This window comes from Schistocerca cancellata, chromosome 3 (assembly GCF_023864275.1).
Source record: "Schistocerca cancellata isolate TAMUIC-IGC-003103 chromosome 3, iqSchCanc2.1, whole genome shotgun sequence".
Taxonomy (NCBI): domain Eukaryota; kingdom Metazoa; phylum Arthropoda; class Insecta; order Orthoptera; family Acrididae; genus Schistocerca; species Schistocerca cancellata.
Window position 1 is genome coordinate 76,196,591 of NC_064628.1, and position 15,779 is coordinate 76,212,369.

Genomic DNA, 15,779 nt, shown 5'->3' on the forward strand with positions numbered 1-15,779 from the left:
TCAATTCACCGCCAGTAGTTTCATTTCGTGTGTATACTTGATTGGTAAATAAGGTATAAAACCGTGTATCGAAACAAGATAGTAGTAAATTTAATAAAAAAGGAGTTTATTTAGAAGAGATTTGTACAACAGGCAGCATTACAATAGCCTCTTGAGCAGCGAAGGTGTTGAACAACGGCACAGTCTGGCAGTTCTACAGAAAAGCCTTGGTTGTGACAGGTTAACCATGGTATGCAGCCTTGGCAGCCAGGAAGGCAGCCCCAGGTCCACCATAGACAGCTGGGGCGACAGCGGCGACTGCAGGGGCGGCCACCACGGCGGGGGCGGCGTAGGCGCCGTAGGCGGCGGCGGAGGCGGCGGCGAGGGCGGCGCCGTTGATGGCGGCGTCGCGCGCCCTCGTCTGGGCGACGGCGGCCAGGTGGGCGCCCCTGGCGGCGGCCACGTCAGGGGTGTCCAGGTTGTAGCCGCCAGGTCCGACGACGATGTTAGCCGGACCGTAGGCTGCGAGACCAGGGTGGATGCCGCCCACATAGACGGGAGCGGGCTGGACGGCGGCAGCGAGGCCTGCGGCGTAGGCGGGGGCGGCGACGCCCGCCCCCAGGAAGCCGGGCTTGGCCAGGGCCACGGCCACGACAGCACTCAGGACGATCTGAAATAGAAACATTATTGTTGTACAATGCAGAATCTACCAATTATTTTCATTCTACTTTAGATTTAAATCATCAGTTTATCCCTACTTGCAAGCTAAAAACTATACCTTCGCTAATAGCATAAAAACCAAAGTAAGTTACTATATGTTGTCACTTTTTACAAAAAGACGACATTTTTCTCAAACAGAGATGTCAGCAGTTTGCCCTAACTTGTTACGGTGCCGAGATTGCTCTGCTGATTCCTGCCATCCTGCTATGTGGTAACATTCTCATAAGTAGTGCAGTATTGGCATGTGAGAAGAGGTGTATAACTGCAGTGAGTGCTCAGTATTGTTTTCATAACTATTGTAACACTGCTACTATGTGTATAATTGCTGTAACTAGCCCAGGTGAGTGTTTCGAATATACTTTGTGTCTCCGCCCCCGTTAGCTGAGTGGTCAGCCACGCCAAGGTGCGCAAAGTTAAATATCTGGCCGGGGTACGAGATTTTCTCCGCTCAGGGACTGGGTGTTGTATTGTGTCACCATCATTTCATCCCCATATCCGACGCACAAGTCGCCCAATGTGGCGTCAAATGCCGTAAGTCTTTGGGCTCGGTGGCTGAACTATCCCGAGTGGGGGACTCCAGGCCCACAATGCCGTACGATCATTTCCATGCTTTTTGTAATCGTAAACGTTTTCTGCACAGTACACAGCTAATAAGTGTTATTTGCCAATTGTACATCACAGGAATAGCACACTATGAAAAGAGAGTAAGCAAATTTGATAAACTTGCGGTACCTATGTACAACATTTATCTCTTTACATTATCAATATCTTTATCACCTTTCGTCACAAGCTTTGTAAGAAAAGTGCAAACTGGAAGCAAGAAGGCTAGGTACTTTATATGCTGAATTGCTACTGATCCTATGTAAGATATCACTCCTTTGTGGAGTTTTATCCTAATATGCTTTCCCCCATTAATTTATCATACATTCCAATTTCATATTCTTCAATCTCCTACATTCTGAAAAATTCATGGTACTGGATATCCTTCAGCATCCTTGCTACAAGGTACTTGCAACTAAGACACTGACTCAAAAAACTGTATTCTTGCATTTAATGACAAATACTGTTCTAGTTGGACCATTTTGCAGAAAATCAGTCTCTGTACGTACAGCAACTATTCTGATAACACAAAACTTTTAAATAGTTTTTTTTTTTTTTACGAAGGTCTCTGTCAAACTGTGGTGGCCGAGCGGTTCTAGGCGCTAAAGTCTGGAACCGCGCGACCGCTACGGTCGCAGGTTTGTGATGTCCTTAGGTTAGTTAGCTTTAAGTAGTTCTAAGTTGTAGGGGACTGTTGACCTCAGACGTTTAGTCCCATAGTGCACAGAGCCATTTGAACCATTGTTTTCTCTGTCAAATTAGTTTCCCCGTTGCATTAGTAACATAACGACGCCTCTTTATTTACAGTAACATTGCAACTATTTCTGTTTCCTTTTGGATAACCTTATCGTCAAGGTTCTGGCTTTTCAGGGATGAAAAGTAAATGATCAGCCGTCTAAAGGTTTTATCATGTCAACCTTGGTGGGTTTAAATCACATAGACTCATGTAATTGCACGCAGTATCGATTCCATTGCGTTGTCAACGGTCTCTTCTGTAAATACTCTACATGATCCAGTGCAGCTGTACAGCTGATTACAGTACAAGACTACGTGAACTGCTAAAGCCGAGACTGTTTCGAAAATGTGGATTTATTTGTGAAAGTCAGGCAGGTCGTTAGCGCATTCCTCGACGCTGTTCTAGAAACTCCACTGTTACAATACACCACGGTGAACCGCACTCACCAGGCACTTCATGTTAGTTGTAGGGAGTTTCTAGGCTGCGTCTGCTGCTGTTGCTGCTGCTGCTGCTGCTGCTCCTGCTGGACTGTGCCGGCGTCTGCAGATGACCCGTATATATACCCAGGAGGTCGGCGGCAGAGGTTCGTGAAAGTAGTGCAGCCGACCTTCCGCTGCTCGGCCTGAACCACTGAATGACGCCCAAGCCGCTAGTTGCGTTATCGCATTCCTGGTGTGCCAGACAGCTTCATATACCGTACCTACGTTTATACCCGTATTCTCTACATATGAGAGACTCAGAAATATATTATGAAACCCCAAGAGTCTGACTTATCTTTGATATCAGTCGTTAATAGTAATCCAAGCATTTGGTGCAACACTTTCCGCCAGTATTCAGCTGCTAACAGTTTCAGCTATTGTACAGGACGAGCTAAGACGCTGCCAGATCGTGGGGTTCTGTTTCACATCCTGAGCATCCCCTGAAAAAATGGACTGACGTGCCAGTGATGAAGTACTAAATAAACGGGTGAGGGAAGACGTCTAACGAAGACCTATATCGGACGAAGGAGTACAATGGATAAAAAGGAAATTTCAAGACAAGGTGATGTCATTGACCAAGTACATAGTGAAAATGCTACAGACGTCGTTAGAACCATGGTAAGTGTAACACATTGTTGTTGGTGATTTTCTGAAGATTAAAAAACATACGAGAATTTCCTACATTAGGAAAAACTAGTTCGATTTACATTAAGAAAAAAAATATACGGAAAACATTTCTTGGAAATAAAATGAATCAAGTATCAGAAGTACCACTGCTACAGCTATATGAATAAAAAGAATGACCGTAAACAAACAGCAACTAGTATAGCAAAATACAAATTAGCTTTGGGGTCCAAGTGACCTGTACGGATAGTGACGTGTGTTAGGGTTCCGCTGCCGGATTCTTCACTAAGCCTGTTGAAATTATAAAGCCCAAACCAAATTTAACTATATAAATATTGCCAAATTACTATACCAGCCTTGCTTTTTATCAGTACTTCCAAATTTCCTACATGAACCTATTCACAAACTTTTAGCTTATCCTTGTTGTTTTAGTCTATCAGTAATTCATCCATTCATCATCTTCACCAAGATTTATGTCTCATTTGTGGGATATTTTCATATCCGGTTACATCTTCTTGATTCGTATTCTGGATAGTTCAGGTATTTAACGAGTTATTTTGACAGATGCAAAGGACAGAGGAAAAATAGGAAGCAGTGCAGAAAACTAAAGAAAGAAACAGCACTGCAACAGCTTAGGGTCGTATGCACACAACTGCACATATTCACTAAAGGGTAGTGAACCCCCTGGGGATTCCTTTCTCAAGAATGAACGCTTCTCTACTATGTCACCTGGTGATTATCACAATACTTAGTTCCTCCCGGCAGTAGTGAGCTTACCGTTTACCAATATCCATCACTCTGTTCGAGATATCCCATAGTCCCCCATATCAACCGATATCTCTTCTGATAATGCAAATTCTCTACCACCATTTAACCAACATTACTTCTTTTCCATATGATGTCTGTCTTTTATGATTTCCTAATCATTTCCTCACCATATTTATTCAAACTTTGCTTAAATCTCCTACCACAGTTTAGGTATGTCCGCCAAACTTTCATTATATCACTCTCTATCTATCGTTGAACCAGTACACATTCAGTAATTCTGTGGTAAGTTCTTTAAAATATTTGTACCTCTCTAGAGTATATGCCAATTTTAAGCTAAGACAACCTCTTCTAAACTTATTCTCTTTGAGCAGTCAAAAAATGGTTCAAATGGATCTGAGCACTACGGGACTCAACTTCTGAGGTCATCAGTCCCCTAGAACTTAGAACTACTTCAACCTAACTAACCTAAGGACATCACACACATCCATGCCCGAGGCAGAATTCGAACCTGCGACCGTAGCGGTCTCGCGGTTCCAGACTGTAGTGCCTAGAACCGCACGGCCACTCCGGCCGACTTGAGCAGACATATGTAACTGGACTCCTGACGGTATTTACAACAGAAGCTGAGATCAACAGCTATGTTGTCAGTGCTATTACCTTTCTGTCCCAACATAACTGAAGATTCTAAATTATTTGTGTCCCAAACCCTCTCTTGTTTTTCCAATTATATATTAATATCTTCAGCTGCTGACGGAGACAGATGAAAATGTGTGCCCTGGCAGGGAGTCTCCTGCTTAAATGCAGACGCTCTATCCATCTTTTTTTTTTACCAGGAACTGGATAAATCAACAAAATATCTTTATTGGTACAAGCTTAAATACAACAGAAATGCCATCCTTTCTGCGGAAGTAACAAGAGACATGACGCTCGAAGAAGGCGAGCAATTTGCTTTGATTAACAAGGTGTAGGGAAAATACAGTAATACTAATGTACAAAGGTGTGAAGCAATATACAGTAGAGTTAGGGGAATAACCAACGTGCTCTGGCATCGTGCATAAAAGAAAGGAGGCGCGTGTCGATGCGCCTACTCCACTACGGATAACGATATTGAAAGCAGCGGGGAGTGTCTCAGATGTCAGCAGGAGAGAGGAGGGGGGGGGGGGAGGGGCGGGAGTACTCTCGATGTGTGGCACCATCCAACTGAGCGGTGGTAACGTAAAGATCGCGTGTAGGTAATTGGCGAAAAAGGCACGGTGGCGCGGTCGGTGCTCAACTTCACTGTGGGCGGTTTGTAAGTACTGCCAGAAATTAAGGCGTGATTTTTCTCCATCATTATACATGTAGGTAATCATAAATCTCTTGACCCATGCAATAGCATGATTGTTGGTGGCAGGGAATTAAGTATCCTCAGGATGGATAAAAGTCCATAGGTCAATCGAATTCTGCGAAACGCGGAGGTAACACGCAACGAACTGTCGGCCAGGTTTCCAGACGTCGCTGGTGGCACCACAAGTCAGTTGGTGGGCATCGTCATCCATGAGGTGCCAAATGGAACAAAGAGGAGAGTCCGTCAGTCAGATGGCGTGAAGACAATATTTTGTGGCGAATTTTCCATTTGCGACGTGGTACCATGTTTCCCGGACGTTGGAGGGAAGAAAAGGTGGTGGATATGACGCCAAACAGTGGGTCACCTCTGGGACACATGTCCGAGTTCGATATTGTTGCTTGATATATAACGAAGGAGTGGGGTGTAAAAATCTTTAGGTCGTGGAGAATGCGTGGTCGGTAATTGTGTGTGACCATAACTGAAGTCGACGATGAAATCAGAAATGTGCGTCAGATGGTGCTTGATGTGTCCGACTGGTACTGGTGGCGTTCAGGCCGCGGGCACAAGAATTTCCAACAAGTTTCGCGTAAGGGAGGGGCCCCCGTGCCAGTGCTTGTGCATGGTGGACATGTACAAGGACGCCGCTTGGAGTCGAACATTGACAAGTCCGAGGCCTCCCGCTCGCGGGGGAAGGGTGAGCGTTTCGTAGCGGACCTTAAAGAGCGTAGCCTGAAGTCTTCGTCCAATAGTTGATGGCAGTGGGAGGACCTGTGAGGTGGACCATTCTGGACGCCACATGTTGATTGAGGTACTGGACACGTTGTAAAGAATCGAGTCGACGGAGGAGACTTTAACGCACTGCCGTGCGGATAATTTGGAGTGCACGCCGAAAATTGATGGCAGCGGATCGACGCACGGTGGAGGTGCAAATGATACCAAGGTGTCGTAGTTTTTGTACACGCGGGATAGGTGCTAAGTCGTCGTGTGAGAGGCCGCGCCCAATGGACATCGCCGTCGATTTAGCCACATTCATGTTACGGCCCCGTGCAGTTCCGTACGTTAATATCAAATCAAGCACCGTTTTCGTCTCCTTCCTTGAGCGGGCGGAGAGGAGGAGGTCGTCCGCATAGGCACGTCATCGAAAACTGTGCTGTCGCTAAGTGAGACCAGAAAGGTGGCTCGTCAGACCCCCGATGAGTAGATCGAGCTTTATGGCATAGAGTCGAAAAGAGGGCAACCTTGCCTTACGGGACCCCAGATCACCACTGGTCCCGCCTCACGGCCATTGACCTGAATCAGCGATTCTGCGGTGCCGTACAAGACATTGATAAAGGCTGGTGGAAAACCCACTCGACTCAATACAGGTAACAGTAAACGATGCTACAACTTATCGAATGCGCTGTCAAAATCAATGGCAACCATCCCGCCGCTGAGTATGCACGCCGCTGCCAGAGCAATTAAATCACGACATTCTCCTTTGGTGGTTTACATATTAACTGAGCCACCCGAAGTAGTCTGTTCCGGAGACAGAATGCTAGGCAGGACCTTGCGGCATCGCGTCGCCAGGAGGCATGTAAAAATTTTATAGTCTGCGTTAAGCAGAGTCAAGCAACGGTAATGGGCTGTCGTCACCACTGGTGTCGGTTTGTGGATGGGTATAATAATTCCCGTGACGGAGGACGGCGGTAAGGCGATCTCCATCGTCATAAGTTCATGAAACACCTTCGTCCACCGTGACGCCACTAGTGGGAGGAAAGATCGTTAAAATTCTATCGGCAATCCGTCGAAATCAGTTGACTTATTCAGAGCACCTTTGTTAATTGCATCGTTTACTTCGCCACGCGTAACTGGCTGTATCAACTCGTCCGCTTCGTCGCTGGCGGGGCTGTGAGTTACGTGTGGTAACACAGACTCCGCAGCGTGGTTGTTTTTAGTCTCCTCCTGGTACATCATGTGGTAGTGGTCTACAAAGGCATTGACGTTTTCGGCGTGGCAAGTGACTTGCTGCGCGTGACAGGTGTAGATCTCGGTGAAGAGTCGTTGTCGTCGATGTTTCCTATCGGATGCATGGTGAGATGTTCTGTTCCGCCGAATCTTGACATCGGGTTCACACCATCGCCCCCCTGCTGTCTATTGCGTGTCAACGTTACAATTTGCGCCTTAATCCTGCTGTGGGTGTCGGGGATAGGCGGTTGGGCATCCAGGCCGCGGAAACGGCGTAGAAATGGTCGGTAGTGTGCCGGGGCCACTTAGCTACTTCCTTGCCGTACGGAAACAAGGTAAGTCGAATGGCTGTTTTGGCACATTTCAGCCACAGGTCAAGGTCGTGTAGTACTTACATAAGCAACGTTCACAGGTGGCCCACGTCTCGATAACACGTTGAAGACATTCGGGACCATGAAGATGGGAGGTGTTTAGTTTCCACGGTGCACGACTACGCCAGACCACTTGCCGGGGGAGGAGAATGTTGCAGATGTGGGCACAGTGGTCCGAAAGGTTTTGCGCCTTAGATTGCAGGTGTAAGTTCGTGAGAGACGTAAATCCAATCAAGGTGGCTTGCGGAGTAACTCGTAAAGGAAGTATGTCCAGGTGCGTGGCCATGCCGAATGTCCCAAGTGTCGCGGAGCAACAGATCTCCGACGACAATACGCATTTCTTGACAGGTATTTTAGTGGGGCACTTGACCCTTAGGGTACAAGACACAATTAAAATCACCCCCAAGCAAGTAATGGTCGCAGCCTCCAAGAAACAATGGGGCGATTTCTTCTGAATAGAAGAGTGTCCTGTCGCGTCTGCGTGTGGAGCCTGACGGAGCGGATATGTTGACAATACGCGTACCCATGCCTCTAGCGGATGGAAGGTATGCGATATCGGCCGCTGGAATGCCTTCTCGGGCGTAGATGGCTACGCTGCGTCCAGGTATCACCAGGAGAAGGATAAGTGTTATATGCCACGACGTCTGAAAGTTTGGCCAAGTGTACTTCCTGTAGTAGTGCGATGTCGACGTCCGACACCCACATCATCTCTCGCAGCAGTTGAAGTTTCATGGGTGAGCTAATGGTGTTAGTGTTGATCGTCACTACTCGATAGGTTTGGAGCCGTACCCCGCCGTGGAGGGGAAATCCACCAGCGGAGGATGAAGAGGGGCGAGGCAACGACGATTCCTGCTGCACGCCACCTGACGGCATTATCAGCGGCGTAACGAAGCTTCCGTCTGGGGTAACTCTGTCTCCAGCGTGTGGTCCGGGCCTTCGTCGACGTCCTCACTCAACGCCATTGAAGGCGCTGTCGTTGTGATGGTCGTGCGTTCCACTTCGGTCGTGGGGGCGAAGGACGTCTGCCGCAGCAGTCGTAACACTGGAGGCCTTTTTTGGTTCAGGAGCACCTGGGCGAGCCACCAGAGTAGGCACCGACGCACCCAAAGTCGGCGTCATGTTGTCGTCATTCGTGTCGTCGTGCAGGTTCTCCGAGCCCTCGTCAGTTCGGACGGCCTCTGGAGCATCTCGTTCCTAGACCGTACGGCGCCTCCTCTTGCGCCTTTTAGGTGAACGTTGTTTGCGTGATCGTCCCTCTGTGTCGCAAGCAGGAAGGGAGTCGCGGCGCTTTGGGAGGAAGGCCGTGGCGGGAACGTCAAGTGCAGGGCGTCCATATGATCGGGTTTGTGGGGATCGGAGGTGGTCGCTGTTGGTAGTGGCGCAGGAGTAGCGTCAGGTTGTGAGCGCGACGTTTAGATCCCGGCGGCGGCGATATCCGTAGAAGCAGGAAGGGTCACTGGTACATGGTCCGACTGATGGCTGCCGGTGGGAGGAGAAGAGGGCTCCGATGCATGGGTGATCGATTAAACCATCGTCGAAGCCGGAGGTTGTAGTGGGACGCGAAATTGAAGCGTCACCCATCCACCAGTGTCAGCCCAGTTTGCAGGTGAATATAAGTTTAATTTTGTGTTTCTTCTTATGTATTTTTGTAATATTTGTAATGGTTGTGAATTGTCTAGAGTTTTGTATTTATTTTTTATGTTTCATGTACAGAGATGGCGGCGCATCGAACGGAGACAACATCTTCACTGCCGGGACCAGAGAGGAAATTGCTGGCCACTATACGTCGCGGGTCGACAGCTAAAGAGCAACAGAAGATCCTGAAACCGAGTTGTTGCGTCGTGCTTCTAAAAAATGGAAAAAAGTTAGAATTTGCAATTTTTGTACAACAATGACGTCATAGAAAGTTTAATCATATTGTAAATGTTCAGTCCTATCTTGTCAAGGCTCAGGTTCACGTCTATATGTAAGAAGGTAATAAACTAGTGGATACTGCTAAAGTTCAAATACGTGTTCCGAGAATTTATTTTTGAAGAATTATGTGAATGAATTATTAATTTATTTGAGAAGATTATTAATTGTGACAACGTTCATCGCGGGTTTGAATCTGGAAAGTTTATTCAATGTGGTTCTAATATCTGTTAAATCAGATAACTTGCATTAATATAATTTCTGAGAAGAAACAAACGACATCTCAATTGAAAAATGTTTCCGCAAACCAATTGGCCTGAGTGACGAAATGCTGCGCATACGTCTCAAATGATGATGTTTTAATTATAGTTTTGTTAAAGAACCATTCAAAGACAAATTTAAAAAAGGATTTAAATAATTTTGAAGTATGTTGTAACTGACGTAGGTGACGAAGTCTACACATGGTTATATGTCAAAAGAAAATCATTTATAAAAAAACTTACGTCCTTACACTACACCACGGCGACCTTAAAAACAGGACGTGTGTGCAACTAAGGCACACAGGTACGAAACAATTAAAACATCAAGAGACCTTCGGAAGTCAACACGAGTCTTCGTGGAGCCTTCACCAACCAGCGGCGACTTGGCGGGTGTGGGCAGCTGACGGAGCGCAGCCAAGCAGTACGGTCACGCAGTTATTCCACGAGAAGGCGCATCTGTTGGGCAGCAGCTGAACGCTGCAAACCCCGACAACCTTTTTCTCCCTAAACTAACAGGCCCAGTACGTCAGCTGGGGGGCGTTCCTCCGGCTGGTATTAGAGGTGTTGCTGAGGGCTTCGCCTGTCTACGGCGGTGCCGGGCGTGGTCGCAGCCAGTGACGTCTCCGGTGTTCGACTCGGCGTCCTGCCGGTTGCGGAAGCGGGGTTGCAGCATCTCAGCGGCTGCATAGACGGCTGTTACTTCTGCAGCCCATAGCAGCACACTGATCATCGAGAACTACAAACTAAAATACTAGTGTCCGGTGTGTCTGTTTTAAGTTGGAAGTGGAGTGTTGTACATAGGGAGGTTGCTTTAATAGGATTGTTGATTATCTTACAATAATGTCGGGAAGTGAAATGTCAGACGAAGAGCAATCTGTGTCCGATAGAAGCATGAGATCCCTTTTTAGGGCGATCGCTAAATTAAAACAATCTAACGGGGATTTTTTAGCTGAATTAAAACAGTCTAACGAAGAATCTACTGCTAGATTGAAAGAGGAACTAAAACAGGAATTAAAACAGTCTAACGAAGAATCTACTGCTAGATTAAAACAGTCTAACGAAGAATCTACGGCTAGATTAAAAGAGGAACTTAAAGGGGAGCTAACAAAATCGACAGACAGGTTACAGGAACAACTTAATGAAACCAGTCGAGAATTAAGTGATAAAATAGAGGCTTCAAAAGTTGAAACGCATGAAAAACTAGTAGGACTTAGTAAAAAGATTGCTGATAATTGTAAAAGGTTAGAAGAACATATCCAGGAATCGCGTGAGGAAGAAGCTCGCATGCGAAATGATATTACTGACTTAACCAAGAGACTAGATAATGTCAATGTCTTAGTTGTAAATGAAATAGAGAAAAATAACGATAAGTTACGAGATGAATTTTCTATGCAAACAGAAACTGTTCATAGAGAATTATTAGAATCTATTAAAGAGGTTTCTACCAAACCTGTAGAGATTTCTTCAAGAGATAATGTAGAATTAGAGATATTAACTCATTGAGTAGAAAAAGATCATACTGAAATAGAAAACATGAAATTTTTAATTACCGAAATATGCAGTAACCTTGAGACTTCCAAAGATAACAACATTGATGAAGGTGCAGAGCGTTCACATCGTGAACACAGTGAAGAATCGATATTAGCTAATCGCGTATCCGATACAGAAATGCGAATACAGGAAATTACTAAACGGTTATCGGAATTAGATAATAATGAAAACATATCAGGTAGTAGAAGTAATAACGTAATTAAAGACAAAAGTCGCATCGTGTTTGCTAACTCGGACGACAACAACACAAATAAAGAAATCACGGCAAGCAAATCCGACGCAACTCCGTATCTGCCATCTAAACAAAATCCAACTATGTCTCTCGCAGAATGTTGGGATGATATAACGACAAATTCCAATGTAGCAAGTCGATTTCCTGTATTCAAACCAGGAGGCGAACTTCACACTATAATCTTTATAAAAGCTTTTGAAACTTCATTATCTCCTAAATGGAGTAATGGAAAACGGATTCAATCTGTAATAGATTTAGAAGCAGAAGCTGCGGAATGGGCAGTACTGCATAGAACTGAATTTAGGGACTGGGATGATTTTGTTAAGCAGTTTAAACAAAATTATTGGTCAAGAGGAAAACAACAACACTTAACTTCAGAGTTGTTAGACCCTCCTCCATATTCTAAACGGTGGGGAGGTTATAGGAATTATTTCGAATGGCATTTAAACCGTGCTAAATTAATTGAAGAACCAAATATTGAAAGTCACCTAATACGAGTCCTAATTAGTAGGTTACCGTATTATATAAAGGAAAGAATGATAGAAAGGGAATGGTCACAACCTTGTGAATTATTAGGATATTTAGAACAGTTAGATATACTTAATACAGAACGGGAAGACGAGAAATATAGATTTGGTAGAAATGACAATCCTCTAAATAATAATAATTCAGAACCACGAAAATTTAACAACAACAATCATAGCCGGTTTTGTTATATAAAACGGCAATCTAAAGATAAAGAGAGCCAACAAAATCGTGGTAATAACTCTAAAATGCGAAGATTACACAATAACGATAATGAAATAAATCATCCTCAAGTAATTAATGAAGGTCAAGTTGTAGGTGACGTTATCATAGAAAGTTCGGAAAACTAGTAAAGTCCTTTAGTACGGGTCAACTAAAGGGAACTGTTAGTCAAAATTATACAAGACCCAATTGCAATTTATCATTAAGCTGCCAAATGGAAGGTGATTGGCAACAAGATTTACTTCAGGAAGACAATCAGGGAGAAAATAACTTATAAACCCGTTATTAAAGGTTATATTAAAGATACCGAAGTAAATATTATAATCGATTCGGGTAGCGAAGTAAGTATTTTATCTAAAGGATTATTTCAGCTTAAAAGAAAATATTGGAATTTCCCAACCTTACCTGTAACTGGGGTGAAAATTATAGGAGTTACTGGTAAAAGAAGTCAATATATTACTGAGGAAGTTTATTTAACTTTTGAAATTGCTAAACAATTAATTGCTCACTATGTACTTGTCGTAGCAAAGTTAAATGTGGCCATAATTTTAGGTACAGATTGGCTATGTAAATATAAAGCTATATTAGATTTTAAAGACTTTTCCTTAACCATCCATAAGGAGGCATGTGCTTTTAAAGTGAGGTTTTCTAATAATCAAGTACCTGAAAATTGCTACGAATCCTTACAGATTAAGTACAGACAGACCATAAACCTATTAACAGATTTTAGTGATCTTGAATATGAAGTATACCAATGTGAGGCTAGTAATAGTATCGAAACCGAAGTGAAAGAAAAATGTTATTCTACGAATTGTCTATCCGAACAAGAAAAGGAAGAGTTGGAATCTTTGTTGTTAGAATTTAGAGCAGTCTTCTCAGATGAACCGGGGAGAATTAAAGATTACGTTTGTAAACTTAAGATTAATGATCAAAAACCATTCTTTAAGAAACCTTATCCTGTTCCAGTACAATTCAAAGAACCGGTTAGTAGAGAAATAAGTAAGATGCTAGAACAAAATATTATCGAACGATCATGTAGTGCTTTTAACAGTCCTTTGTGGGTAGTTAAGAAAGCTACTGGTGGGGTACGACTGGTTCTGGATGCTCGTGAATTAAACAAAATTATAGAGCTGGAAAGAGACAGACCTATTCCTATGGAGGACGTACTTCTTAAGATTGCTGGTTCTCGTTATATGAGTACAATGGATTTAACTGCTGGCTACCATCAAGTAATATTACACCCGGATTCACGGCAATATACGGCTTTTCTTTTTGAAGGCAGATCATATCAGTTCCAAGTTTTACCTTTTGGACTTAATATATCAGTGTCAACTTTCATTAGGGCATTAGATTCTGCTTTGGGTCAGCAATTATTACAAAAGATTATTTTATATGTAGATGATATTTTTGTAGCCACTAAAACGTGGGAAGAACACGTAACGATATTACGGGAATTGTTTAACCATTTAATTGACAGAGGAATTATTTTAAAATTATCTAAGTCTTACTTCGGAAAGGAGGAAGTGAGATTTTTGGGGCATATAGTGGACAGTAAAGGTATTAGGCCAGACCCAGCGCGTATTGAAGCTATTGCTCGATGCCCGAGTCCTAGAAATCGGAAACAACTGAAATCATTCTTAGGAATGATAGGATTTCTGAGAAGATTTCTTCCAGGGCAGGATGTTGTTAATCCTAAATTACTGGATTTATTAAAAGAGAAATCAGTATGGCTATGGGAAAAAGAGGAAGAAGAAGTTTTTAATAAGATAAAAGGAGCGTTAACAGAAGCCAAAATGTTATACCATCCAGATTTCGATCAGGACTTTTGTATGTGTACGGATGCCTCTGATTATGGTGTGTCTTGCGTAATATTCCAAGGTGATCTGACCAATGAAAATGGATTATATCGGGCTATTGGATTCGCTAGTAGAACTTTAAATAAACATGAAAGAAATTATTTTGTAACCGAGAAGGAAGCTCTCGCAGTGGTATGGGGTTTTCAACGATTTAGAGGATTATTAATGGGAAGAAAAACAATTGCATATACTGATCATCAGGCTTTAACCTTTTTGAACAATTGTCGGTTACTTCACAGTAGATTGTTGCGTTGGGTATTATGCTTGCAAGAATTTCAGTATGAAATTGGGTATATAAAAGGAACTCAAAATGTAGTTTCGGATGCTTTGTCGAGACTTCCAGTAGGAATGGAAAATATTAACATTGCAGAAGAACCAGGAACAAATTACCATGTTTATTTCCTTTTAACTCAGGAGAACGAACGTAAGGTTAAACGGATAGTAACTGCTATTAGATGCAATCAAAGAAATGACGATCAATATAAGGACCTTATACAAAACCTTAATAATGGGGACGAAACAGTTAACACCCGGGGTGTGTGGTTATATTTCAACGACTTGTTGTATTGGAAAGCACAGAGGGAACACCAGAGATGGAAAATCTGCATTCCGAAAACTGTTGTGTACGATTTAATTACTTATATTCATGATGGTTACGGGCATTTTGGAATTCATAAATGTATTAAACATCTATTGAAGTATTATTATTTCAAAAATATGTCCCGTATTGTGAGAAGTATTATTAGGGCTTGTGAAACCTGTCAAAAGGTTAAAGTTAATAACAAATCTAAGCGTTATAAATTATATGCTGTAACTCCTCGAGGTCTGTGGGATCTACTGTCATTATATTATTTCGGCTCTCTGCCTCGTAGTTCAGGAGGATTTACTTATGTGTTTGCTGTAATGGAATGTTGTTCCAAACATGTGAAGCTATATACTTTGAAACGAGCGAATACAGCGAGCGTTATACGCTGTCTCACCCGAAATTACTTTGTTAACTGGGGCATTCCTGAACGACTTATGTCTGACAACGGTAGTGCCTTTATTAGTCAAAAGTTTAAAGATATGATAAAACAATGTGGAATCAAACATATCTTAATTTCGAAATATCACCCTCAAAGTAATTTAGTAGAAAGGGTCATGAAAGAATTAGGACGATTATGTAGAACTTATTGTGCACATAAACATACTCGGTGGGCCAAACTAATGCCTGAATTCGAAAAGATATTAAATGAATTGCCTCACCTAACGACGGGATTATCACCTATAGAAATTCTAGGCAAACGAATTATAGGTGAGCCTTTACTAGCTGCTCTACCTTGGCCACCAGTAAATGAGATCCAACAATGCATCCCAGACGAAAAAGTTTGCGGACAGATTGTTAAAAATGCTGAACAGAGAATTTAAAGTTATAATCAACAGGCTATAGAACCCTCATTTCAGGTAGGAGATCTTGTATTAGTACGATCTCATCCTAAAAGTTCGAAGATCAATAAGGAATGTAGAAAATTCTTCTTTATCTTTGAAGGTCCATATGTTGTACATAAGATTGTACATCCCAAAGCGTTACTTCTTATGGAACCTTCATCAGGTGTAATTAAAGGATTATATAGTGTCGATCAAATGAAACCCTCCATTCCTAAATAAGTTAATATTTAGTATATGTTACATACG

General features: G+C 43.1%; 1 protein-coding gene across 1 annotated transcript; it reads right to left on the minus strand.

Moving 5' to 3' along the window:
* Window positions 1-220: 220 nt before the first annotated feature.
* Window positions 221-2,554, minus strand: LOC126177038 (cuticle protein 16.5-like). Its single transcript, XM_049924272.1, has 2 exons — window positions 2,482-2,554; window positions 221-649 (listed from the first exon to the last, which is right to left on the minus strand). The coding sequence occupies exons 1-2, from the start codon at window positions 2,491-2,493 to the stop codon at window positions 221-223; spliced, it is 441 nt and encodes a 146-aa protein (XP_049780229.1). The 5' UTR covers window positions 2,494-2,554.
* Window positions 2,555-15,779: the final 13,225 nt, after the last annotated feature.